Source organism: Epinephelus fuscoguttatus, linkage group LG23 (assembly GCF_011397635.1).
Source record: "Epinephelus fuscoguttatus linkage group LG23, E.fuscoguttatus.final_Chr_v1".
Taxonomy (NCBI): Eukaryota; Metazoa; Chordata; class Actinopteri; order Perciformes; family Serranidae; genus Epinephelus; species Epinephelus fuscoguttatus.
This window is the reverse complement of record NC_064774.1, coordinates 17,790,385-17,817,358: the sequence shown is the minus strand read 5'-3', so window position 1 is coordinate 17,817,358 and position 26,974 is coordinate 17,790,385. Positions and strand designations below refer to the sequence as shown.

General features: G+C 40.5%; 1 protein-coding gene across 3 annotated transcripts in view; it reads left to right on the top strand.

The window, feature by feature from the left end:
• The first annotated feature begins 12,904 nt into the window (after positions 1-12,904).
• The window catches only part of si:dkey-172j4.3 (diacylglycerol kinase eta), a 125,174-nt gene continuing 111,104 nt past the window's right edge, over positions 12,905-26,974 (top strand). For 2 of the 3 annotated variants that reach the window (XM_049569292.1, XM_049569291.1), the window contains exons 1-3: positions 12,905-13,247; positions 14,329-14,708; positions 19,771-19,875. In XM_049569292.1, the coding sequence (XP_049425249.1) occupies positions 14,616-14,708; positions 19,771-19,875 (198 nt within the window). In that variant the 5' untranslated portion in view covers positions 12,905-13,247; positions 14,329-14,615. Of the gene's footprint in view, positions 13,248-14,328; positions 14,709-19,770; positions 19,876-22,791; positions 22,866-26,974 lie in introns of those variants that run through there. The other variant, XM_049569295.1, reaches the window with a different exon arrangement.

Sequence of the window (26,974 nt, the reverse complement as noted above, 5' to 3'; positions counted from 1 at the left end):
CCTGTTAGAGGTGTTTTGTGCACGTCGAACTGGTGGGAGGCCCCGGGGCAGACCCAGAACATACTGGAGGGAGTACGTATCTCATCTGGCCTTGGAATGCCTTGGGGTCCACCAGGAGGAGCTGGAAAGAGTTGCTGGGGAGAGGGACGTCTGGGGTGCTTTGCTTGGCTGCACCCATGACCTTGCCTTGGATAAGCGGATGAAAATGGATGCCAAAGTTTAAAGAAGTACTCCACCAATTTAGCATTTCACTACTATAACATTGTCTGACTCTCCTTGGACGGTTAAAAGAATATATAGAAATTGGATTTTTCAGGTCACACATTCTTCTTCTTCTTTAAAACCTTGCGCCTCCAATACCCACAATGTCACTCAACTGCGCGCGTAGTTTGGTCAGCGATTCGGGTGTGTTGTGCAAGTGACATCACTTTAGGCGATGTATAAGTTGGACTAGAACTTACATATTTAGTAGTGAGTTGAAATTTAGAGATTAAAGTAACAGTACTCTAGTAGTCATGCTTTGCTGCAACCAATACTTCAAGTGCTACTTCTGCTTCAGGTATACTTTTCCTTCTCATATAGTACAGTGTGTTAGCTTCTCATTAGCAGTGACAGACAATGATGGTGTGTGTGTGTGTGTGTGTCTGTGTGTGTTTGTAAACTCTCGTCGCAGCATGTGGCTTCATTAGCAGCCCTCGTGTTTGCGCGGCTTGTATACAGCCTAGTTGTAAAAGCTAACAGGATGTGTTGCTGTGGCTCTTTGAGGTTACCACCTGTTCGCCCACTCGGCCTCGTGTTCTCATGGAAACCAATATGGTGAAGAGTCAGGCCAATCAAACACACAATGGCCTCTTTGTTTTCCCACTTGTGTGTGTGTGTGTCTGCATGCGTTATGTCCGTCTCATGCTCGCTTGTTTTTGACCTCTAAATTGGCTCTGTCACGCAGTGCACTCGCCTCATTTTCCCCGCCGTGTTCACCTGTAATATTCAGTCAAAGCTATTAAAGTTTGACGTGCAGTCTGGCACTTGAGGCTGTTCAAAGCAAGCCTCCTGCATTAGGCTTGACTTCAAATGGCAGATGACTCAAATGTTCCTGATCTATGTATTCCACAGTGGTATTTATAGCTTCAATAGATCGCGGAGGAGTGAAGGCACTTTACTTTTTCCATCTTTCTTTGTCTCTCTATATACTGTACGTCTGTTTCTCAGTTTCTTTTCCTTTCTTTCTTTCGTCTGCATTTTTCCAGTATGTTTGATCATGCATCATTTCTTCTCCTTTTCCCCCTTTTTGTCTTCCTTGTCATCTTTTCTCCACACGAAGGATTGTCTATCACTCATTTTCTCATTCTTAAACTCATAAAACAATCTCACCACGAGGTCCAATTAGTAGCTGTTCTGGAGCTTTGGATCATCATCATCACAGTCTTACCTAGCAGATGTAGTTTTCCCAGTTGTCATAGGATTGCAGATGTTTCAGTTTCAAGTCCTCCAACCCATACGACCACATCTGATTAGTATTCCGAAGAGTGGCAGAAGAAGGCAACCACACTACTCAGGCTAAGGAAAACATTGTGGTTCTGATTAAAATAAGTGTGTTTGTTATGTAACTGATTTTATGTATGTAACATTACTTCAGTTACAATATGTACAGTTGCATTAAGTCAGTTAATGTTACTAAAATAACTCAGCCTTGAGTTTTTGTTGGGTCCTGGGTCAAAGTTCTGAGCATGTCAGGGTTGAGCCGAATACTCAGATGAAATGAGTGTCCAGGACAGTAGTGATGCAGATTGCCAGAGACAGAAGAAACATCTTTAGAATAGAAGTTGACCCAGGACAAATAGCTTTGCAAAGTATTTTTGGCCGCAAGTAAGAAAGCCATCACACGGAGGTGGCTACAGGCAAGCACCCGTTCAAAGGACGACTGCATTGCAATTATTAATGAAATTCACTGTATGGAGAAAATCACCTTCTCTTTAAGACTGCGAGTTGATCAGTATACAATAATAACATCCTACTTGCTGGTAGCTATATTACACCAGTATGCCATATTGCACCAGTATGTAATTTCCAGTATATTTTACATTAAGTGGTTATGTCTTAGGTACAATCTCTAATGCACAGCTGATATCCTACATGGTGTGTTTACATGAACCCAGAGCTGATAGGTACAATGGTTTGTTTACATTATGTAACAGAAGTGCATATTAAATGGATTTAGTGTGGACAGAGAGACACTTACTTGCTTGCTGTTAGGACACGGTGTTTGCCCTGTATATTCTCAGAGAGAACTATTTTTTTTGCCAGACATTATGACTGGTGGGATTTAAATATGTCAGGCTTCAACAGATTTTCAAGGTGAAAAATGGTATAATGGAAACCCTGAGCGCAGAAGCGTTGATGGTGAAGCTGCTTGCTGTGTGTGAGAGAGACAGAGAGATGGAAAAAGAAGGTGGAAGGTGGACTATTGCACAATGTATCTATAAGTTATTAATGATTATTCAGAACACTTTATCACTTAATGACTTCGCGCCCACAATATTTTCTAACAAACTTATCTGAATTGCTTGACTCGCGAGTCAACCTGTGGAACCCACAAGTTACATCACCATGGTATGGATAATACGGTCTTTACAAGTACGAATATCATCCAAGTAAAATGTGTCACTATCAGTCCTTGTGATGAAGGAAAATCCTCGTTTTGGTAGCTGTGTCCAGTCTCTTAATCTTGTGATCAAAAATTATCTGAAGCTCAATTCTGAGGCTATTATTTTAACAATTTTTGAATAAATAATAAATTTAGCAACTCCTGATCGATATATATCAATTACAGGCTTAAAATAACAAATTCCAATTAGGTCCCACCCATTGCTGGATTAAGCCACACCCATTGTTGGGTTAAGCCCCACCCACTTATGGCCCATCTCAAGTATGGACACGGATACAGATAATTTAGTTGATTGAACAGATACGGATACAGATAATTTAGTTGACTGAACAGATACAGCTACAGATAATTTAGTTGGCTGAAAAGATACAGATAATTTAGTTGATTGAATGGATACAGATGCAGATACTGATACAGATAATGGTGTACTTGCTTATCCCTAGTTACGTTATGTAAATGATGTCATATACATAACATTCCTTGCCGCTACGTAACTCAAAATAACTCAGCGTTGACTTTTTGTTTCACATGGGACACGAACAGCAGCTCTCTGGGTCAAAGTCCTGTGTTTGTTTGACCTATCCATCCATCTTGATCTCAAACCTAAGTGGACTTTGATGCTCTTTATACGACGCCACCTGACTTCCCCCTTTGCTCCTGTCAAAATTACTACAACCACTAGAGGTCACTGCCCAACAATAAATGTAAATATGGGTGCTGCTTTTACAAACGATTTCCAGTGTCGTTTTTTGGGAAGGACAGTCTCTTCAGTTTTCATGTTTTGAAGCCAACATGGACGAGAAGTCCTTAAAGTGCTCCGAAAAAAGTGTAAATCATGGAATATGATCAAAAGCTCCAGATCAGCTACTAAATGGACCTTAACTATTTTGTCCATTGTTGTTTTCAAGGTTAAGAATCTGGTTTGGATAAAATAGCGTCACACTCCAACTCAGCTTTGGACAAAGCCAGGCTAGATGTTTCCACGTTTACAGTCTTTATGCCGAGCTAAGCTAATTGGCTCCAACTATTAAGCGTACAGACATGAATGTGACATGATCTCATTTAACTTTTCAAACTATTCCTTTAAGCCATTTGTTGCATTTCTCCATTTTTCAATACAAAACAGCAAATTCTGCACTCTTATAATAAGAAATAACAATAATATACAGGTTGGATTGATCTAACAGTGCTAGACTCATTTGTGATTGTGCCACATAGTGCAAATTGATTATACATCAGAAAAAAAACACATCAGGTCCTTACAACACGAGCATTTCAGCGCAACAACATTTGAATAAATTACAATAATTTGCTTTTTTCCCCATTTATTTGAGTTTTCAGATAACCAAAAGATTGATGTGGCAAATCTCTCTAAGCCTCATCCCAGACAGACGTGACACTGAATAATTAAAGAATATTCTCCCTCTTTGTCGCTATCTTCTCCTTTAATCTCTCCGTCTCACCCTCTTCTCTCTTCAGGAGGCACTTTGTCTCCCTCTCTGACCTGTCTTACCCCCATCGAAGTCTCTTTCTCCCCTTGCTGCTCTAAATCTCTCTTTCCCAACCCTCCTCCCATCCCACGCCTCATTAGCTTTACCAGTGATTACCCGCTCTCGCTGATCAAAGAGGAAATCGCAGACTACACTCAATAATTGATGCTCTTAAAGAGCTTATCATTTGACTTTATCACTGCTTATCATGCCTCCAATAACTGGCCTCTCTTGTCATTTCCCCCTTTTTCTGTCACACTGATCCTCTGCACTTCAGGTTCATTTTCTACATCCTTTTTTTTTTTTCTTTTAATGGACGAATAAATCACTAGGTGGCAGCATAGTAACACATGGTGCATACATTGACAGAGCAAGGTACCGGTATATAACTGCTCTGCTCAGACTGTATCATGCAGGCAGCTAATGGTTAAAGACGCAGGATTGAGTGTGACATGCCTGATCCCAGATTAGTGGCGATGTGGAATAACTGCTGCGCCATTTATCTTTTCATTTATCTCCTCAACTCCTCTAATTACCTGATCAATAAGTCCCAGGTCGATTGCAAATCAGCTGAAATAATGTTGCCCCGACCCATTAGCGACCTTTTAAAAGCACAATTCCAAGACTGTCAACCCGCAGTGTCTCAGGGTTAAGGAAGAGGTCACTTCAAAAACAATTAAAGGTCGACTAGGTCACATTTAGTCGTCCTTTTTAACAGTCAAAATGTGTTTCTCTTTCTTATCAAAATATTGTTGATAGTTTTATATGCTCAAAAGGAAGAAAAGACAGCATCAGGAAATATCAGAATATTGAAATATTGGCCATGTATTGAAAAAGTGTTTTAGTCTGTAATTGTCATCTGAATTCTCACTCAACCTTGATAAAGTATCTGAAAGCACAAACCCTCACAATTATTTTGGTGTAAACCTTTGTAAGATCCCTAAATCACTGCGCCAACAGTGGCTTATTTTGTAACAAGCTTGCCTTCAAAAGAAAACCCTGATTTTGCCATGTTTGTACCTCTGTAAATTTGGTTCGGTATCACATATCACACAGACTAAGTCTGATTTACTGGTCATAAAATCCAAAGAGTTTTCTTTCAGGGAGTCGTGACTGTGAACAAAGAGCTTCAAGAAGGACAATTTTATTTCAGGGTAAGTCATTTTCATGCTTTTGTCCTCTTTTAATTTTGAGCAAAAATTGCTCTGGCTTCAAACTGACCCAATTTATCACTAATGGAAAAAGATAGATTCATTTGTGTAGTGATTGTGTGAATGTACGGATTGTTTTTAGACAGAAATAGCTGCTGACATCTGTGAACGCTCTTAAATGACTCATTTCCAATATTTGTGTGTAGGCTTATTTTAAGATGTGATGTAACCATTCGCTGTGCTGTTTCGGGTGTGTGTGTGTGTGTGTGTGTGTGTGTGTGTGTGGTATCTGTGTAGGAGCCTGTTTGGTTGTGGGTGATGAAACATGAATGACAGATTAGGACTGGGATTAGGGCATTTCCCATATGAGATGTGTGTCAGTGAGTTTGTCTCATAACATCAGACAGGCCCTGTTGGTGTAGGTTATATTAGGCCAGTGGTGATTTGGGCAGAGACTTTAAAGGAGTAGTTTGACTTTTATAAAGATTATTTTTATATCTTTTTTGTGCCCTTACTAGACAGGAAAGGTTGAGCGTCAAAGGGGGAGAAAGGCTGCATGTTGGAAATCGAACTGAAATCGAGCAGAGTTAGTTGAGAAGATGCACCACATGTTTTTACAGTCAATACAGCGCTGAACAATAAGGATTGCCCAACTGCCCAGGCAATTAAAATGCTATGTCTGGCTAGTAAATCCAGCAAATTACTCCCCTGATCAAGTGGTAAAAGATAATCAAACACATTATTTTTTCCAGAGCTGTTGATGGAAATAGCGAGGGAGTGAGCTATCATACTTCCCTGTCAACTCTGTTTCTTGCACCAATGAGGCACAAGAAAATGGCGGCAGGTAAAAAGAAGGTTTATGAGCTGAAGTGCATGTTGTAAAGAGGAGTTTAGTTGGTTGGCATTAAAGGATGTGGGCAAAACTCTAACAATGTAAAACCTGGATAAAAAAGGGTAGTTTTTCATGACAGTTAACTTTAGCCTTTGTTGATATTTGATAGCTACTAAAAAATAAATCGTAATTTGTATTAGTGCGAGTTAAAATTTGACTTTGGGCATGTAGATTTCTGCCCCATTTACCTAACTGGCCAAGTGAAAAAACACTGACGCTGAACCATACAATGTGAAGCTAGCACTAGCAGCTAGCTATCTTATCTTAGCTGAAAGTCATTTTTACACTCTTATTTTGGTACAGGTTAAATACAAAAGAGGTTTAATTACATTAAATTGATAATTAATGAATAATGAGGTTGTTATAGATAGATTTTGTCACCTTTGGACAAAGCCAGACGAGCTAAATATGAAGCTACAGCCAGCAGCTAGCTAGCTATGCATAGCATTGAGACTGTAAACAGGGGGAAACAGCGGGAGCGTATCTATGTTTCTTGGGTTCTATGTTTCCCGGGTTCTATGTTCCTCACTTAACCCTGCAAAAAAGGTTCTATGTTCCCCGCTCAACCAAGAGGGACATATAGAACCCTTTTTGGTTGAGCGGGAAACATAGAACCTTTTTTGCAGGGTTAAGTGAGGAACATAGAACCTTTTTGGGTGGTAAGTGGGGAACATAGAACCCGGGAAACATAGGGATGACCCCGAAACAACAAGCCTGGCTCTGTCCGAAGGTGACATATGCAGGTCTCAAATAGCCCTTGAGAGCTTGTGGTTACGACATGGGAAGTCGTGTACACAATACGCTTGGCATTCCAGCGGTTGAGAGTATCGCTGCCAGACAATGGCAACATTGATGATACTGTCAGCGTTGAGAGGCCACCAAGGCTAAATATTTAGTAAGCTAACGGGTGGATCAATGCAGGAAATGCAAAGGCACGACAGAAGGAAAAGATGAGGCCTTTGAGAATAACAACACCTCCAAAGAAAAACTCAATACCTAATACAACTCAAATTACAATATACTATCTTGGCTCCCATGGCAAGCAAGTCACAAATCATGAACTCTGAGCTTTCAGAAAATTTTCGCTTTGGAGGTTGTAAATATCACAAATGGGGTGTTCATACTAACTTTGTTGTTAACACGATAAACACAACCCCATTTTAAGGCAGCAATATGCCTATTAGCACCATCCAAATTTACTTATTAACATGTATCTTGTTGATCAATCTGTACAAACACAAAAAGTGTAAAAACGACATTTTCTGGTCTTTGTGCTAAGCTAAGCTAAGCTACGCTAAGCTAAGCAAGCTAGCTAGCAGTAGCTTCATATTACCACACAGACCTGTGCTGTGTCTCAAATTGCGTACTGTACTTAGGCCTACACTTAATAATTTGATTGCGTAAGTGCATTCACATTGAGACTAATGGAAAAATGCAGTGCACTATGACTACCTGGATGGTGCACTCAAAACTGTCAAAAAGTTGAGTGTGGAACTATGGACACTTCCCGCCCTCAATGGTCGCCATCTTGGCTACGTAGCGGAAGGGGAGGGACCACTTTTCAAACTGGAAATAGCAGCTGAGGACTGTGTGACCGTGAACGTCGCTGCATTGTACTGTTGTTGGGTATAAGCCAGCAGTATGTTTGTTGGGTTAATTTAGCAGTCTGTAATGATTTGGCACTGCGAACGATAATGCGAATGCTAATGCTAGTTTGCTAACTAGCTAATTTGCGGTCGTCATTTCCGGTGAGTGCACAACGGCTGTGTTTGGTTTGAGACAACACTACGCTGTTGAAATTTGCACACTATGCCAATGAGTATAGTATACACAGTATACTACATATACGGAAGTAGCCTATGTGGTTTGAGACACCCCATTGGTAGTCATCTTCTCATCTAGCTCTCATAAGTTAAGCAAACACATACGTCCCAAATATGACTAATAACAGCATATCTTGTCACTGAAGCAGCATGTTGTAATGGCTGGAAACCAATCAGATGAATTTAATAAAGAAAAAAGGAGGTTACAAATGAACATGCAACCAAAAACTCTGCTGTGAACATAATGAGTAAAGAGGGACCACCATAGAAGATTAGCTGTGTGACTCAAAGTGTTGCATTCACACAACTAGGCCAACTGAATAACGTCTACTTTCCCTGCAAACAGCAGCAGTAACAAGGATATTTTTGCAATGTGTTAACGGCACATTATTAAGGAGATAAATACGGCGGGAACGGGGACAACTTGTGAAAGATTAGTACAGGATGTGCGACAGTATGTTCGTGTTTGCATGATGATAATGATGGCGCAGTAATTTGCCCTCAGTTTGATACGTAACACGGAGCCGTTAATTATCTCTTTGTTATCAGTTTCTTTTATTGCTCAGCTGTGATTGCGGCTCCCGCTGTGCAACGCTTGGATGGGGAAGAGAGGAAATTTGACAACCTGTGAGGAGCTCCCTGGGAGAGCTAAGAGGAGGTGTGTGTGTTTTCCTTCTCTGTCTTTCCTTCCTTGTCAGATTTGAGGAATATTATGATGTCTTTGGTTTTGAGGGTAAAAGAAATTTACAGAAAACACTTCATTTACTTCCTGCTGAGGTGCAACAATCATCTTGCAGTTTAACAGAGAAAACAGTTAATAGAAATGTAACTTAACCTGAGATAAATATGCCAAAAAACACTGTCAAATCAACCTTGTACATGCCATCATTAGTCGACTGAGCTGTTTCTGTTTTTTAAGCAAAAACGCCAAATATTCGATGATTCCAGCTTCTCCAGTGTGAGGATTTGCTGCAGTTTTCTGTTTTATATCATTGTAAATTGAATATATTTGGACATTTTTGGACAAAACAAGACACCTGAAGACATCACTTTGGAATCTTGGTAAACTGGGTTGATATTTTAACTCCTTTAAAAACATTTCATAGAGAACGTAATTGAAAAATAACCTTTATTTGCAGCCAGACATTTTATTTATTTATTTTGCAGTGTATTCTGTTCAGATGAAATTTCCACCCTTGGTCATCTCCCTCCCTTCCTCCCTCCGCTCCATCCTTTAGCCCTTCCTTCCCACTGTTGTCAAGGGCAACTGCAGAAAAAGACCTGAATACAGTAACACTATCACCTGATCGGCGGGGGAATCCAGCAGGTGTGTGTGCACGCCCGCTATTGTGCACGTGTACCACCTTTTCCACACCGCGGGCCGACTGGTACGACCTGACGAAAACACACACAAATACAGGCGGAGGAGGGAGACTGAGAAGGGCACACACACACACATCCATCTACACACACACACACACACACACACACACACACACACACACGGTGTAAATGAAGTGACTGTTGGCAGGCTCACAGCTAATTCAGCATGAATATTTAATCAACTGTAAACAAATTACTATTGCACTGAGCGGTGCCAGTGTGTGTGCTGTGTCAGTGCATGTGTATATCTGTCTCTCTGCCCTTGTATCTGTGTCAGTGTGCAAATGTTGCTCTCCCCCTCCCTTATTAATGTGGATGTTTCTCTCCCTTCCTGATGGAGCTCTATCCATGTTTAGATGTGGACTTTTCCTTAACAACAACTCCACTGAGCGAGCTGAAGTCTGAGCACAAATCAGTCCACGGGTCAAGATTTAAGAGTGCAGATTCATAAGTGCAGAAACAAACTTTGAGAGCAAGTCTGGGCAGAAGGACTAAATTCATGTGTTATGACCTGCAAGAGGAATGTTGTGTCACTAGATTTGAGCCAGCAGCAGCAGCAGCAGCAGGGCTTCCTCTGCACTGTGTATCTCTTGCATGCAAAATCAAACTATAAAAAGCCATGAGATTTGAATCCACCTACTCTCCGGTTTGGCCCATAAGCTGTTTTATTCATTCAAAAGAGATTTGTGGCCTGTGCTCACTTCAAACAAATCTCGTTTGTACTATTTTAAGAGGCCAAAAGAGGGAAAAGTACCCAGTATTTTACAAGCAATAGCAAAGAAATTTAACCTCCTGAGACCCAAACTTTTGTTTTATATGCATTTTTAATTTCTTCTAGCTATTTGGGATCACCTGATTAGTATAAAAAATGAAAACACTGTCAACGATAATAAAGTCCTGATGTCTTCAAACAAGTACTTACTAAATAACAGTGTCTTAGTTTGTTACTGTTGCTAAAATTGGTCAAATTTGTTGCCATATCAAACTGCAAACATTATTTATCATAAAGTTTTAATGATCAAATGTGATCAGGTTTTGGACTTAGTCCACTTATGTGTTGGGATCAGCTGTAGACTGATTTGACATGGATTAGTGTATTGAGCTCTTACTGCCACTAGATGGCACAAAAAAGTGTCCACAAACGAGGACGACAGGTCTAAAAATGTGTTAGTAAAATGTGATGTCCTCGTATGAAGACACAGGGTCTCAGGAGGATATGTTGATCCCCTATTTGCAGAGAAGCTAACAAATGGTTAAGTTTCACTTTCACTGTGCTAGGTGCCCCGCTGCTGCATCTTGGTATCTCCTCAGTCAGAGTGCCAGAGCCTCTGTCTCTGGTGCTCTGAATAACGGAAGTACTGGATGGAGTATTCCAACAGTGCTCTGAATTTGCGATCAATGGCAGAGTGCACTCTGGATCTCTGTGTTGCTCTTTAAATGAAATGGTTTTTTAATAATATGTTGGATTAATGTTAAGATTTTAATTGGTGAAAAAGAAAAAAAGCTTATCAAATTTTATGACCAAACAATCATTTAGGGCCCCCCTCTGCAATAACCCTTAGGACACCTTAGGGGCTGTGGATCCCCCGATGACAACTCAGGCCTTAAGTCGCAATGGGGGGCTGGAAGAGGGGCCAGGAATTGTATCAGAGGGGGGCATGCCCCTACAGTCTCACTGGTTGATAACTACAGAGGAAGAAGAATATAGTAGATATTCATCATCAATCCCAGAGGGGAAATTCTGTTTTGGCCTGGATAGGGCCTAGAACTAGCGAAAACCAGCCACAGCTCAGCCCTGAGCAGAGTGACCGTCCTCTATTGACCAATCAACAGACTGCAGTGTTCACAGCTCCACTTTTTAGTACCAGATCTGTGTGCTAGGTACCCCAACAGAGGGGGGACCAACGAAAAAAGGCATCCATTAATGCTGGCATGATACACAGCCGATTGCAGTTATAGTTTAACGGCACCCAGTGGTGTAAGGGGGAAACGCGGCAGGACATGGACGTAAGTTAAGCCAGCGAAAGTCGGGCGGGAGGGGTGGTTGATGTGTCCGACAAACACTGACTTTCACCAGAGAGAGTGGTGTTTGTATCCTGTAAGATTCTAAAGCCAAACCCTGTTCTTGTTTTCCTAAACCCAACCATGTGTTTGTTGTTGAAGGGAAAAAAAACGATGTGGTGCATTTACTTTGAAAGAGACTGTATGTCAATGTATCTTGAAAGAAGACAATACATGTAACAGACAGAAGTTGACACCATGTCCCAGAACGTCAACAAACAACGCACCCAGGGTACCTTGCACGTCGTATGTGGACGTGGAAAGCTTTGTTGATGCTGCTCACCCTACTGAATTTATCAACGCTTCTCCAGCAAAGTATAGATTTACTGTAGCAACTCCACCTCGTTGTCCGTCCAGACGAACATTCATACCGTTGCCATTTTGTTTGTTTATACGTCACCGCTTTGTAGAAGGAAGCGCATGTGCGTAGGTGCATGTTGTTTCATTACATACAAAGTCACACCGCCAACCACTGGCCGAGCATGCGTACTACAGTGTTTTTGGTCATTTTTGCAGATCCTTGTGCATCCTTGTTATCAAAATGTTGCCGTCAGAACGTGGAACTTTTTTCAAAACGAAACTGAGAAACAAATCTGTTTTCAGCGGATCATTTTCGTGTTAACATGGTCTTAGGATGCATTCACACTGGTGCTATTTGGTCCGCTTTAAACGAACCGTGGTCTGCTTCCACGGACAGTTTGGTTTGTTTGGAGTGGTGGACTGTGAACACTCATTTGAATTCTGTTGCAGACCAAACGAGCGAAGCCGGGTCCGCTTGAAAACTGGGGGTCTCGGTTCACTTGCAAGTGAACTCTGGTGCGATTCACTTACAGTGGGAAATGCAAACGGTCTATCCAGCAAACCAAAGAGAGGAAGTGAATCAAAGTTCAGTGGTCAGCGGTTGTTTCGGGCAATACCGCCCCCAAAGGAGCAACTGTTGTAACCTCGTGACATTGTCCAGGCGGTTTAGTCTGCTTTAAAAAGTGCAGTGTGAAAGTGAACTGAACCAAATAAGGTGTGAAATTTTTCGGCACTTCCCGCCCAATTGAACCGAGTCCCAGACTATCCTGGTGCTAATGTGCCCTCAGATTCAATTTTCCACGTGCATTAATACACTGAGAGCCAGGGTTTTAACACCAGCATTTCTTGAGGTAGTGCCTCGATAAAAAGAAATACTTTAATATGATATTAATCGATTTTAACTTTTCAAATCAATGCTAAGCAGCGCCGTAATCCAACACTCATCTTGTTAAGTGCTCAGAATTTAATTTATAAAAGTCTCCAAACTTCCTTGTCTCCTCTCTGTGTCAGCATCTTGTTGGTAACTGTTGTCTCTGTGTTTATATCAGGCCTGAGGTTTTCTCTCGCGCTCTCTCCCGCGCGCGCATGCGTGCGTGTGCGCGTTATTTGCTCTCCGTTTAACCTCGGAACAGCGACTGGAGGCGACTCAACACACGGCCGCTTTCAAATCTCTCTCTCTTTTTCTCTCCGTCTCTCTTCTCGCCCCTGCTCCCTCCTCCTCCTCCTCCTCCTCCTCCTCCACCACCCTCCCTCCTCTTCCTACCTGATTCAGATCCGCTCCGACGCTATGCGTATGACCGCGTCTCTCTCTGCAAGGCGAGCACCACCGGAGAGACCCGCACGCTGCTACTGCCGCCGCCGCTGACCGCGAGCACCTAAACGCCGGCTGACGAGCGACCCAGGCCGGGCAACAGGAGCGGGAGCCGCCGCCGCTGATAACCGTCCGGCGGAGGAGCAGGAGGACAACATTAACGCGCGAAGGTAAATAATATCCATATTTCATCGACACATGAGAGCACAGAGAGGGGGTTCATTTGTGCAGGGGAGGAGGAGGAGGAGGAGGTGGCCGCGCGGTAACGGTGGCCGTCCAGGTCGCCGATGAATGTTTTCGCGTTTGGTGACAGCTGAGCCCGTTTGACGAATATGCACGAGTCAAATTGAATATTGACGTTTTATTCCGCCGCCGTACAGTAACACAGCGATGTGGACGGGAATGAATGATGAAGCTGTGGCTGGCTGGAGCGCACGACAGCCTGTTGTGCATCCGCTTGTGTTTATCATTAATGTCTTTAATACCTGAGCGCCACAGAGACACAATCCAACAGACCCACAGCCTCCAGCCTGTGCACGCTGCTGGCTCTGTACCCTGCTCTGTACCCTGCTCTGTGCTTAACATTGATGTGCTCAAGTTTGGTGTGAACGGGGGCGGCGGCGAAGTGAGATGCAGACAGGTTTTTGAATAACGTGTCCACATCGTAATCAAGGAAACGCGCACACACACACGTGCGCGCCGGCCTGCACGCACACACAGCCTGCATGTATTTACTTTTTGGGTGTCTTTATAAACAACACTGGGCATTAATGAGTGTGACACGGTCCCATATTGCATGTGTGATGCAGGAGAGTCTCTCTCTAATGAGCCATATGATCATCATCATTACCATCCTTCCTCTGTGTTCACCCTTCACCATCATGTTTGTCATTTGCGTTCATCATCATCATCATCATCACTATGATTTTGGCTGTGTCACTTGCCCTAAAGGGCCAATCTGCATGTCACCGCCTCTGTTTCAAAACACACACAGGGCTGAACTGTTAAAAACCTCAGTGTCTTCCCACAGTAAGAAAGAAAAGAGGAACCAAGAAGGAGAAGTGGCTGTCATCAACTGAAAGAGTGCAATGGATGAGGAAGAAGAGAATAATAGTCGAAGAAGAGTTCAGAACTGTTTATGTGTTCATAACTTCCAGCAAAGGGAGCCGCCACCCCCCCACCCACCCTCCCAAAAAAACTCCAGCGAGCTTTTCTCTCCTAATCAATAATTCATTCCTCCATCTTTTCCAGAGTTGGCCCTGGATAGAGAGATCGGCAAGAGGACGAGTGTGGCGTCCCGGAGCCTGCTGTCCCATTCGTCATCCTCTCCTCTCTTCCTCTACTCAGCCAAGCTTTCACCTCGCCAAACTCCACTCTTCTTCTCTTTTTTTTTTATTCCTCCTCCTCCTCTGCAACTGGCAAACTTTCCATCCATTTCTTTCACACTTGTGTCTTCTCTCTGTTTCTCTGTCCTGTTTTTTTTTTCTCTCATCCTCCCTCTCTGTTCCTTTTGCTTTCGACTGTGAGCTCGGCTTGTCATGGCGTCTAAACTGAACCCCAACGTCCTGTACGTGGCGGAGCACGGCGAGCCGCTGGGGTCACCTCAGGCGGACTCTGAAAGGACCCATATTGTAAGTCCTGCTTAATCTGTGTCTAACTCTGATGTAAAGATATGGCTTATTATCTGTCATAAAACATCACAGGTTTAGTTTCTAAGTGCAAACAGTGGACACAGGTTTCACTGCTACATACAGTAAGCGGTGACGGCTCTATGGTGCCAGATTTCCTCCACATATCTATGAAACTTGCCCTGCAGAATCACAAAAAACCCACCAATGCTTAAAGAAATCACTGTGTTTGTTGCATTTTAAACTTTTTAGGAGCTTAAATTGACCTGCAGTCTCATAGGAGAGGTAGCAAACTGATTTAAAAACACACAAGACTTGTTTATTTCTACTTTGTTTGAGGGGATTTCATTTGATCTGAACACTGGAAATCTAAATCTTCAACACATATGGCCCACAGGACTACCGTGGATCGAAGTCTTAAAAGGTTTTCATGTCATTAGTGTCTTAAATCAATCTTTCAAAAGTCATAAAACTGCAAGGACATGGGAAGTAGGATTTTATGATTTTTTTGACATTGTATTGTAAAATCTAAGAATTATTTAAGATATCTATTAAAATATATTTACCAAAAGCCTCTCGCATTAATGTTAGGCATATCAGGACAGTGGTACCAACAACATATTTGGTCCTTAAAAAGTCTTAAAATGTCTTAAATTAAGTTTTCCAAATATAAGGCCTTAAAAAGTGGGAAATTATCTTTATTAAGTTTTCTTATTATAAAGCCTTAAAAAGCCTTAAACTGTGTTAAATTAAGTTTTCTCTTAATAAAATGCCATAACATGTCTTAAAAGACCTTAAAAAGTCTTAGAATGTCTTAAATTAAGTTTTCTTAATGTAAGGGCTTAACAAGTCTTTAATTATCTTAAATTCAGTTTTCTTTATATAAAGCCTTTAGAAGTCTTAAACTGTTAACATACATTTTCTCTTAAAATAGGATATCTATTAAAATATATTTACCAAAAGCCTCTTGTGTTAATGTTACGCATATCAGGATAGTGGTACCAACAACATATTTTGTTTCCGTCCCAGGGTGTCTACAGGTCCTTAACAAGTCTTAAATTGTCTTTCATTAAGTTTTCTCTTAATATAAGGCATTAAGAAGTCTTAAATTGTCTTAAATTAAGTTTTCTTTATGTAAGGCCTTAACAAGTCTTAAATTGCCTTTAATTAAGTTTTCTTGATATAAGACCTTAAAAAGTCTTAGAATGTCTTAAATTAAGTTTTCTTTTCTTTAATTATCTGAAATTAAGTTTTCTTTATATAATGCCTTTAGAAGTCTTAAACTGTTAACTTACATTTTCTCTTAATATAAGGCCTTAAAAAGTCTTAAATTCTCTTAAATTAAGTTTTCTCTTAATATAAGGCCTTAACAAGTCTTCAGTTATCTTTAAGCTTTTTTTAATATAAGGCCTTAAAAGTCTTAAATTGTATTAAATTCAGATTCGATGGATCTTAAATATTTTACATTACCGTGAAAATTCCTCCAGCCTGACAGACCCAATGACTGTTTACAATCATTGGACGAAGATTTGCAATTATAAATGTATTGCATTTATGACTCACCCAATTGTTGTCATTTTTTCTTACTGTTAATTTTAAACTGACAAAAGTGTATTTACTTGGAAAGAGTACTTAAACATGTGTGTCTCACACACACACACACACACACACACACACACACTTGTATTTTATGCAAAGCTTTTTCTTTTTTGTCACCTAAATCATTATTAAAACAATTTTTGTGACATTGACATGTCGGTTACAGCATTACAAGATAACTGAAAAATAACAAGAGCTAACAAAACAAAAACTGGTTGGGTAAATACACGTTTACAGCCTTAAGGATTAGCATCTATTGATTGTTATTCCAGTCCAGTGTCATCTTTTTGAGTCTAGTTTTCTTTACAGTTGTGCTTCTTGCAGTCTCAGTATGTGAAAATTTCTCCATTAAAAAGAGTTCTTCCCCAATTGTTAGCCATTGGTTCTTTGTTGGTTGTGGTCTTTACCCCAGTTCCTGGTGATAGCTTTCTTGCTTGCTACTAGCAATATCTGATCAAATATCTATCACTAGCAATAACATGTTCTTCAGAAAATTTACATAGATAAACCACCAAACAACTATTAGGAACCTCATATCCTAGTATGTGCTCAGTTACAGTTATTTCCTGACATTTCCCAAAAACATGAGAGTGGTCTCCATCAAAAGACCCAATGCAGAAGTTTTTCAAACTCAACACAGTGCGAATCAAGGCAGAAGAATCCCTGAAAAACACAAAATTGTTATGTCATGTTTTATGTTACAACAAACATTTGGAAAATGTGTCCCTTACCCTATAATGTTGGTTCATATTTTTAGTTTTTTTAATTTTGTTGTTATAAAATTGGTGTTAAACTAAATTCCATGTGCCATTAAAAAAGTCTCCAGAAGTCTTAAATCTAGCTTTAGTTCAAATCATAATAATTATATCTTTGTGAGAATCGGTTTGAGTTTTGTCCCTGATGTCTACAAGACTGTATTTTTATTTATATGTAAGAATAAATAAGATTAATTTAAATGCCTTTGAAACTGAAAACACAGCTTCATTTTAAACTGCGTCTTAACATTGGACATCTAAATCCTTATCATACACAGTTCAGCCCCGTTACTATCAGAGTAAGCAGTCAAATCTTCTCAGCAGACAGGAAGTGATGAATCATCAGAACGTAACTCAGTAGTTCACACTGCAAGCATCAGAATGAAGAAGTCAAGGTCAAGCAACCAGAGGACACTGTTAATGTGTGAACACGCATGTTGGTCAAGAATCGTTCGTGGTTGCTGTGTATTTCTTTGAAAGTACAGTACAAGTGCTGCATGAGTACAAAATGGCGGAGAAGTTGATTTCAGACAATCAGTGAAGTCTGAAGCGGGGCTTTAGCTATCACTAATGACACAGAGGTCATGTCCTTGTTTTTTTTTTTTTGGTTGAAAATATAGGGACATAAAGTGCAGTTTGCATGTTGTAAGTAAAAGTCACACATCAGGCAGATATCAACAGTGACCATTTTAATTTGAAAATTGAAAGGGCACAGGACAAATAGAAGACATACAGAAGCTATTGGAACAATTTGACAGTGAACAGATTTCATCTCTGGTGGAGTAGAGAACAATCTGAGGAAACAGCTGTTAGACCATCATGTTGCTAAACTCTCAAACAGATGACCACTAAACATGCAGGAATATCAAAATTCCTAATAAATTTGACAAAGGTTTTAAGGGTAAAGCTTTGATTTCTGCCCAAACTCAGTTGGGCCAGACCTGACCCACCGGGTTTGGGCCTAGCCGTAATTTCTCAACTTTACCCCAGGCTTGAATTCAATTGGGTATATCCTCCTGGGACCTGAACTTATGTTTGGCATGCATTTTTAATGACTCTTAGCTATTTGGGATCAGCAGGACCCGCTAAGTAGAAAAAAGGAAACATTGTCAATGATAATAAAGTCCCACTGTCCTCAAATGAGAAGACAATCAGTGTCTTTAAACAAGTACTTCCTAATTAACGGTGTCTTAGCCTGTTACTGTTGCTAAAATTGGTCAAATCTGTTGCCATATTAAACTACAAACATCATTAATCATAAATAAACAAGTTTCGACTGTTCAATCTGATCAGGTTTTGGACCTTGCCAACTTTTGTGTCAGGATCAGCTGCAGACTGACTTAGCAGAGATGGCTGCCATCTTGGTTTTACATAGATTAGTGTATTGTGCTCTTACTACCACTAGATTGTACAGAGAAGCGTCCACGAACGAGGACAATAAGTCTAAGTTAAGTAGAATGAAGGACAAGGTCAAGTAAACCCAAAATGTGATGTCCTCATGTAGACACAGGGTCTCAGGAGGATATGCTGACTCTCTATTTGCATATGAATTAACAAATAGCTACGTTTCACTTTCACTGCACTAGGTGCTCTGCTGCTCCATCTCGACATCTCCTCAGGCAGAGTGCCAGAGCCTCTGTCGCTGGTGCTCTGAATAACGGAAGTATTTCAAAACGCTCTGAATTTGGGATCAGTGCCAGAGTGTGCTATGAAGCTCAGAGTGACTATTTATGGATGCCTCCTTCAACTGAATTTAGCTTGTACATTTTCGGTGGAAATTCAGGTTTTCAGTGTAGCTCAACCCCAAAACTGCTGTCGTGGTCCGGGCTCAGGTAGAGCTTGGACAGAGACTATGCAGGTTCACATAGGGTCGGGCCTGATTTTTTTCCAGCCTGATCAAAGCTCTAGTGGAGGGGCTGCTTGACATTATGACCCCAGTATTTCTAAAATTGTGACCTTGCTTTGAAGTAACTTTGAGTCTTGCAAAAGTTCAAATCTTGTACAACACCAGATCTTAAGAAGTTTTAATTATTTCTTTTTTGGGGTCAGTCAGATTTGTCTAAATTTGATCTAGTTGGTGCTAGTTAGCTATTATAAGAGTGTTTTAAAGGTAGTTTGAAAGCAGTAAACAACAAAGTAACCTTGGTAACCACAGATTATTTAACAGATGTAGATGAAGCCAGTTAAACTGCTTTCTCTTAAATCAATGGCTGAACTTTTCCACTACACTTTAAAAATTCAAATTCAGATGGTTTGTTCTTCACAGGGCTCCAGATATTATAAATGAGTATTATCTGACAATTATTTAATTCATTCATTTTCTGTAACCACTTACGCTGTTCGGGGTCGCTTGGGTGATGGAGTCTATCCCAGCTGACACTGGGCGAGAGGCAGGGTGCACCCTGGACAGGTCACCAGACTGTCACAGGGCTGACACATAGAGGCAGACAACCATTCACACTCACATTCACACCTATGGACAATTTAGAGTCACCAATTAACCTGCATGTCTTTGGACTGTGGGAGGAAGCCAGAGCGCCCAGAGAAAACCCACGCTGACACGGGGAGAACATGCAAACTCTGCACAGAAGGGCTTCCCCACCCTGGGTTCGAACCAGGAACACTCTTGCTGCGAGGTGACAATACTAACTGTGCCGCCGAATTTGAACAAATTTGAATAATTGTTCCGTCTTCTCCCGCTTGTTTTCTAGGCTGGAGAAGCTGGCGAAGAGTCATCAGACAGCGACGGGGAACAAGAAGAGACGTCGCACAAGTTGATCCGCAAAGTGTCGACCTCGGGACAGATAAGGGCCAAGGTAGGAAAAAATGGCGTGAAAGAGAACATGTGTGTGTGTGGAGGTGTGATTTAACCTGTTAAACTCAGTTCCTAGAGAGGTGTTGGGTAATGTGAAGGAATTTTACAAGTAATACTTTCACCATCCTGTTGGCATTCAGCATTTTTTTTTCTTCCATTTTTGCAGAATTGTATCTCTTTTGAGAGCTTTTCTTACCTTTGTACATATTACAACAGGACTTCTTCAGGGTAAAAAGCGACATTAGCAACCCAGGGAGGGATAAAATGTTAAGATTCATGGAAGTGCTCTTAACTTATTAACTTAGTTGGGGAAGTCGTGGAATTTTTCATCAGGGCCACGCTGGGACCCTGATTAAACCTTTGAGCTGCTCATTTATTTAAGGGGTAATATTAAGATTTAAACATCTCACCAAAGAATGGGTGTGTGCATTTGGATTTGAAGCCATTTCAAGGACTTCTGCCTTTATCTGAAGCCTTACACTCTTCTGTCACAATGCTTTTTAAAAAACGATTTAATGTGTTTTCTGCATTAGTCAACCTCTTGAAGGATCCATCATGTGATCTGTCTTTTCTGCGTTCGATCCTCCCTCTCAGGTGTAAATTCATCAGCGCTTAAATCAGACCTTCATCTTATCTGATGTGCCTGTGTCTGCTGACTTCCTTCCCGTGCCTTGCCCACTTCCTGGCTGCGTCCTTTTCCTCTCTTACCTCCACTGCGATGACGAGTTGTGTTCAAATCTCTGATAGCCGATCTGACGTAATCACACAGTAACGGCTCTCTGTCTTATTAGACCTGTGATAGCTGCTTGTTGGCCTTTGCACTGTGCTTTACAGGAAGATATTGATGGTTTGATATCAGCCTCTTACTGGCAAATACACTCACACACACAAATCTGCCTCATTAGTTATTGATGAGCTAATATCCACAATTAGAAATGCTTTATTTCTAATGCAAACAAACAGATGACAACTGTCCAACTTAATAGCATATATGTGTGTGTGTGTGTGTGTGTGTGTGTGTGTGTGTGTGTGTGTGGGCGCGCGCGCTGAAATCATTATCCATTACTGGCATTGACCGTCAACTGTAAATCATATGCCGATCAATAGGAAACACAGTTTACCCATCAACCCCTGTCGTCATGGGGACGACATCCCATCATGCTACTAGTGTTCCTGGAGCAGATAATGGTATTGGATATCAGTCTGGTATTGATCGGCTTATCTCATCAGACACCATTGTAATGTGGTGTTGATGGTGATGTGCACGCCCATATAAGGGCTTAAGAACCCTATAGAGGGTTGCCATGGTTTCAGGTTCTCCAGGCAGGAAGTGGGGAAAGAGAAATACAGGTGAAAGCTGTGACCACATAGTGATAGTTTAACCTTTTATAGTGTCACCTGTGTAGTTGTTTTTCTGTTTATATCAGTCACACAGAAGAAAATTATGATTTTATTTTTTAAATTTTTAAAAACTTTAATAGTCTAAGTTGTAAGCAAGTTGTGAACTATGTATATGTAAGTGCAATCGAATCATTCATTCATTTATTCATTCATTAATAGAAAGGATAAAAAAATAAATAAAAAAAGGAAAGGAAAAAATACAATAAAAAAAACAGACATCAAATTCTTTTTTTAAAATAATTCCCATTTGTTAGTGTTTTACATATGCATAGTATTTTATTTTTATATATATTTTTCAAATGTTTGAAATAAATAATATTCAATTCGATAAGTGTTTTTTTTATGAGTGTTGTGTAATCAAATCCTACTAAAAGAAGCATAAAATAAAAAGGACATGCACAAAAAATGATAAAAAAAAATGAATGGAAAGAAAAATAAAAATAAAATGTAAATCAGACATTAAATTATTTTTCTCTTTTAAAATATTTTTTTTGTAAATTTTTTGATTATACATAGTATTTTATTCCATTATTTTATATTTTTTAAATGTTTGAAATGTAGTATAGTCAATTGAATACATTTTAAGTATTTTTTTTTTTTTAATTTTTGTGTGTATATATATCCTTTTTTTTTTTTTTACATTTTTGGAGTGTTTGACAAATATATAAAATCATGAAGATTTTTTTAAATTAAAAAAAAACCAAATTAAAAATAACAATTTGTATTCAAAATGTATGATGACATCTTTAACAAAAAAACTTGAAATTGTGTTCAAATTTTTGAAAATGACACCTAAAATCAGACCAAAATTTGGCAGTAAATTTACGGTTGTAAAAGATGAGTAAGTAGTTACTAATTTTCTTTTTTTTTAATTACAAAAATAGAGTTGACATTAACATTAGTGAACCTTGAAACAAAAACACTAGTGGCATACACTCTATGTTATGTCGGATTTTTAAATGAATTCCTCAAGCATCTAATGATTATTCTCACTGTCAATCTGTCAATTTTGGGGGGATTTTGGCCTATGAAATGTCGGAAAATGGTGAACAAAATGTCAATCAGTGTTTCCCAAAGACCAAAATGACGTCCTCAAATGTCTTGTTTTGTCTATAACCCAAACATATTCAGTTTATTGTCACACAGGAGTAAAAAAACAGAACATATTTACATTTAAGAAGCTGGAATCAGAGAATTTTGACTTGTTTTCCTTAAGAAATTACTCAAACTGATGAATCAATTATGTAGTTACTTGCTGCTTCAATATAGAAAGCGTGTTGGAGAAAGTCCAGGAAAGTTTTTATAAAACCAGTATTCAGAGCTCAGTGTCAGTGCGATGATGTCATCATGCAGCTCCTCTCCTATTGGCTTAAATAATCAGCTGCCGTTGGGAGAGTCACCATCTGTCAATCAAACCTGACAATGCTATAATTAGTTCTTTGTGTGTGTGTGTTGATTAGACTGTGTGTACCTACAGTCATGTGACTTAGATTAAGCTACTCATAGACTCCAGGATTACGCTGTAGTGACAACAATGGCCTGAGCGGATTAGTGTGTTTGTGTATCCCTTTGTTACTGGGGTACACGTGGGTGAGTGACGACTTTACTGGTGTGTGTGTGTGTGTTTGTATATTGGGCTCATGTATGTGTTTGTTTGGGGTGTTTTCTGTGTGTGTGCTGCTACAACAGCCTCTCAACCCCCCTCTCATGTGTTGCCTCCCCTTTATTTGGTGTTACTGTACTTGATATCGCGACAGTCTGTTGGCACACTTGCTAAGAAGGTGCTAATTCTTATCAAGTGTGACATGACATCCTGACACCATTAGATGAATTCAGTCCCTCACCCATAAGTCTCTAAATAATTACACAGATGCAGCGATAGCCCTGGGAAGACGAGGCGTGTAATTTCCATGTCACTCCAGAGACATTTGTGTTGGCTGTAATTAAATATCTTTTGGTTTAGAGACAAGCTTTTTGATACTGGGGCGTCAGCAGAGTATATTTAACTCACTGAAGTCTCTCCTTGCAGTTAATTCTTTTCGATTTGAGCATAAAAGCCACGACTTCACAGCAGATATTAATTTTTGAGGGGTTTAAGTGGATTTATCGATGCACAAGTTCATTAAACTTGCTTTATTTATTTTTGCTGTGTCATGTTAAGCCTTCAGGAAATGACATTAAAATCCCCAACCCTACCCTGCCCTGCCAGGTGTATGGGAAAGGCACCGTGAATGTTTTGTTGCTGCCGTTTTATAGTCTGTAATTAAAGTGAATGTGACCTCAGAGGTTCGCTAATTGTCCGACTCTGTTCACTTCAGCCTGTGAGCTCCGCCGACTGGATTGGATGTACAGGCAGCTGGGGATTAATTTGCTGTACGTGTGTGTTCTTGTTTTGCTGTCTTTTGTGAGGATCGGTTTGTGGTTTTGACCTGAGGTCTAAAACTGTGTGTGATTGTATGAACTGTGTGACTATGGTTTTCTTTTTAGTCGTGCACCAGCTTGTTCTGGCAGACATTGTGAGACGTCAGCCCTGCCTGCAGGGAAAACAAGACACATGTTACAGCCCTTATGTTTCATTTTGATATAAAAGGAAAATGCTCATAGGGCCTCGTAAACCACAATGTCCCCAATGCAAGTCTTTGTTGCATGTCATATCCTCTCTCTCCCCCCATTTCCTGTCTGTTTCTCGACTATATTCTGCCTATTAAAGCCAACTGCCCCATAACATACACAGCTGCTCATACACGTTTTTAGCTGTTCATAATCAAACTTAAAACGCCTTTAAAATAAAGAGAGCAACAGATACTGTGATGTCAGAGCAGCACTGATAGTGTCATTGTTCACAGGCCACTGTAGAAAAAGGAAGTCCGTTTCTAATTTTAGCTATTCAAATCACCAACTACACCACTCATCTAAGAAGTGAAAGAGATAAACTAAACTTTATTTAGCACCATACAGTGTGTGCTATTTACTGTAATGGAAAGGCCTGATATTAATAGCTTTTGACTGTTCTCTTTATTTACTGTAATAGTTCAGAGCAGGGGTGTTAAACTCATTTTAGTTCATAGGTCACATACAGTCCACTTCGATCTGAGATGGGCCGGACCAATAAAACCATTGCACAATAAACTTTAAGTAACATCAGCTCCAATATTATCCCCTTTTTTGTGTAAATAATTATTAGTAGATTCTGTAGACATTCGTCCTATTACAAAACAGAAGAACAGCCTGGCATGTCTTAAGACGGATAAGTGCAATTTCAGCTAGGTCGAAGCTAGGCGATAAAATGATAAAATGTATGTCGATGACGATGATACACTATAGTCAGGATAGACCTAGATAGATCCAAACAGCGGGTCACGGAGCAGAAGTTAACAGACAGCTGTCAGTCAATCTGCACTCATTTGTACATGCCCATTTTTCACGGCAAAGTTTATGCTGAGGTGTGTGTGCCGATGTTAGGAGGAATTGAAAGTAGCACGGACACAACAAAAAGAGGGGAAAATGAGTGGAAGTGAGGCGCAAAGCGGTGGTGAAGCTGAAGAAGAGCTTGTGTTATCCTCAAAAATGGGCGAAATTCTGGATAAAAAAGGTTACACAACGTCAATAATTTGGTAGTGGTTTGGCTACTTGAAAGGTGACGATGCACGGACAAAGACGGTCTGCAAAATATATCGTTGGTTGGTGCCAATCAGAACGGAAAATCACCTGAAGAGGTGGCATCCCAGGGACTACACTGAGAGTATGAAAATCAGGGCCAAAACTGCAGTACGTCCACCAACAAGTGTTCAAGTGCAGTGCTAGCAGGGCTGCACCAAAACAGCATTTAATAGCGTCAGATTTTGCCGCAGTAACCTCCTATGAGAAGTGATCGAAAAAGAATAGAGATATAACAGACGCAGCATCATACTTTCTAGCCAAAGACCTGATGCCCATGAGCACCGTGGAGGAAGATGGGTTCAAGAACTTAAAGTGCGAGGCTGCAGGTACGAACTCCCAGGCAGGAAGTATTTTTCTCAAACTGCTTTGCCCCAGCTTTATGAAGAGTGCCATGGGAAGCTGGGAAATTATTTGGTGTCTTCAGGTGTCAGACATTGTCAGGATACTTTTCAAACTCGCAGCATTATCAAATTATATATTGCGATAAATATTGTTATATTCATTGGCGTACCGGAGAACTGTATTGTAGAATTATACAGGAAGTAGGATACTCATTGTTGAACTTGCCCCTGAAAACTGGCACCTCCTATTCTAGTCATCTAGTGGGCCACATTGGACCCTTTGGTGGGCTGGTTCTGGCCCAGGGACCATGTGTTTGACACCCCTGGTTTAGAGTCTACATGTAGTAATTGGAAAGTCCTCATAAGGTTAGAACTGCCAGTGTGTGCTGTGATCCTAACAAGTGTCCATTGCCATAAAGCCAGAGAACGTGCAGCTCTGCACATTACAGCCAATCGATAGCATACATTACACCCAGATATATGATAGTTTATTGTATTATCTCAGTCCAGCATAGGTAATCAATACAGTGATGCATCACATCTTGGAAAACAGACATATTTTGAGGACATTTGTTTATTGGATCTATTCTAGGACAAATGCTTGCAAGGGGTGGGCTGAAATATTCGATCATGGTACATGTTAATTTCATTTATTCGTTCATTTCCTGTAACTGCTTATCCTGTTAGGGGTGGCGGGGGGGCTGGAGCCTATCCCAGCTGACATTGGGCAAGAGGCAGGGTACACCCTGGACAGGTCGCCAGACTATCACAGGGCTGACACATAGAAACAGACAACCATTCAATTCAATTTAGAGTCACCAATTAACCTGCATGTCGTTGGACTGTGGGAGGAAGCTGGAGAACCTGGAGGAAACCCACGCTGACACAGGGAGACCCGAGTTCGAACCAGGAACCCTCTTGCTGTGAGGTGACAATGCTAACCACAGGTCTAGACTATTGGTTTTCAAACTTTTTGTGACAAACGCACGCAAAGGGCAAGACAAAATCTCAAGGCACCTACATTTATATGTGTGTACAATAGCTTCTATAATGTGCGTATCACTCTAATCAGGACATATGACAATAAAACTAAGAAAAATAAGACAGGTAGCTTTCGTGAAACTGTCTTTTGGTCTTAGGTAGCCTTTGCTGGTGTTGGTTGTAATTTGCTCCGTGCAGTAAAGCGATCGATTGTCCCACTCACGGCTTTCTCCTTTTAAATGTTATCATCAACGCACTGGCTGCCAATCAGGGCGTTTGATGCATCACACGTGCAAACAGCAACAAATAGGCTCCCCCGTGAAGGTTTTTTGTTTAATTGAATTAAATTGAATTAAATTAAACTACATTTTTAGCTAGTTTGTGTCTTTATTAGGAAATGGATGCGCACAATATGCTGATACAGTCGATTAAAAATCCATTCCGAACTTTTTGTATAGGCCCAGTCGAATATTGCAATAATAATGCCTGGTTGTCGGACCATCACAAAGGGGCGGGGCTTAACAAAAGGTCAGTTAATGATTGCGCTGTGGTTTTATGCAACGCAACAAGATCTTTCCAGGCACTTACTGACAAGATATTTCATTTAAGCCTTAAGTGTCATAGTTAAGGGGCAACTTAAGGTGCTTTGTGCAACTGGCTCAAGATGATAATACCACTGGCTATCGGCAGCTACTGTCGGCACAGATGCTTATTCTT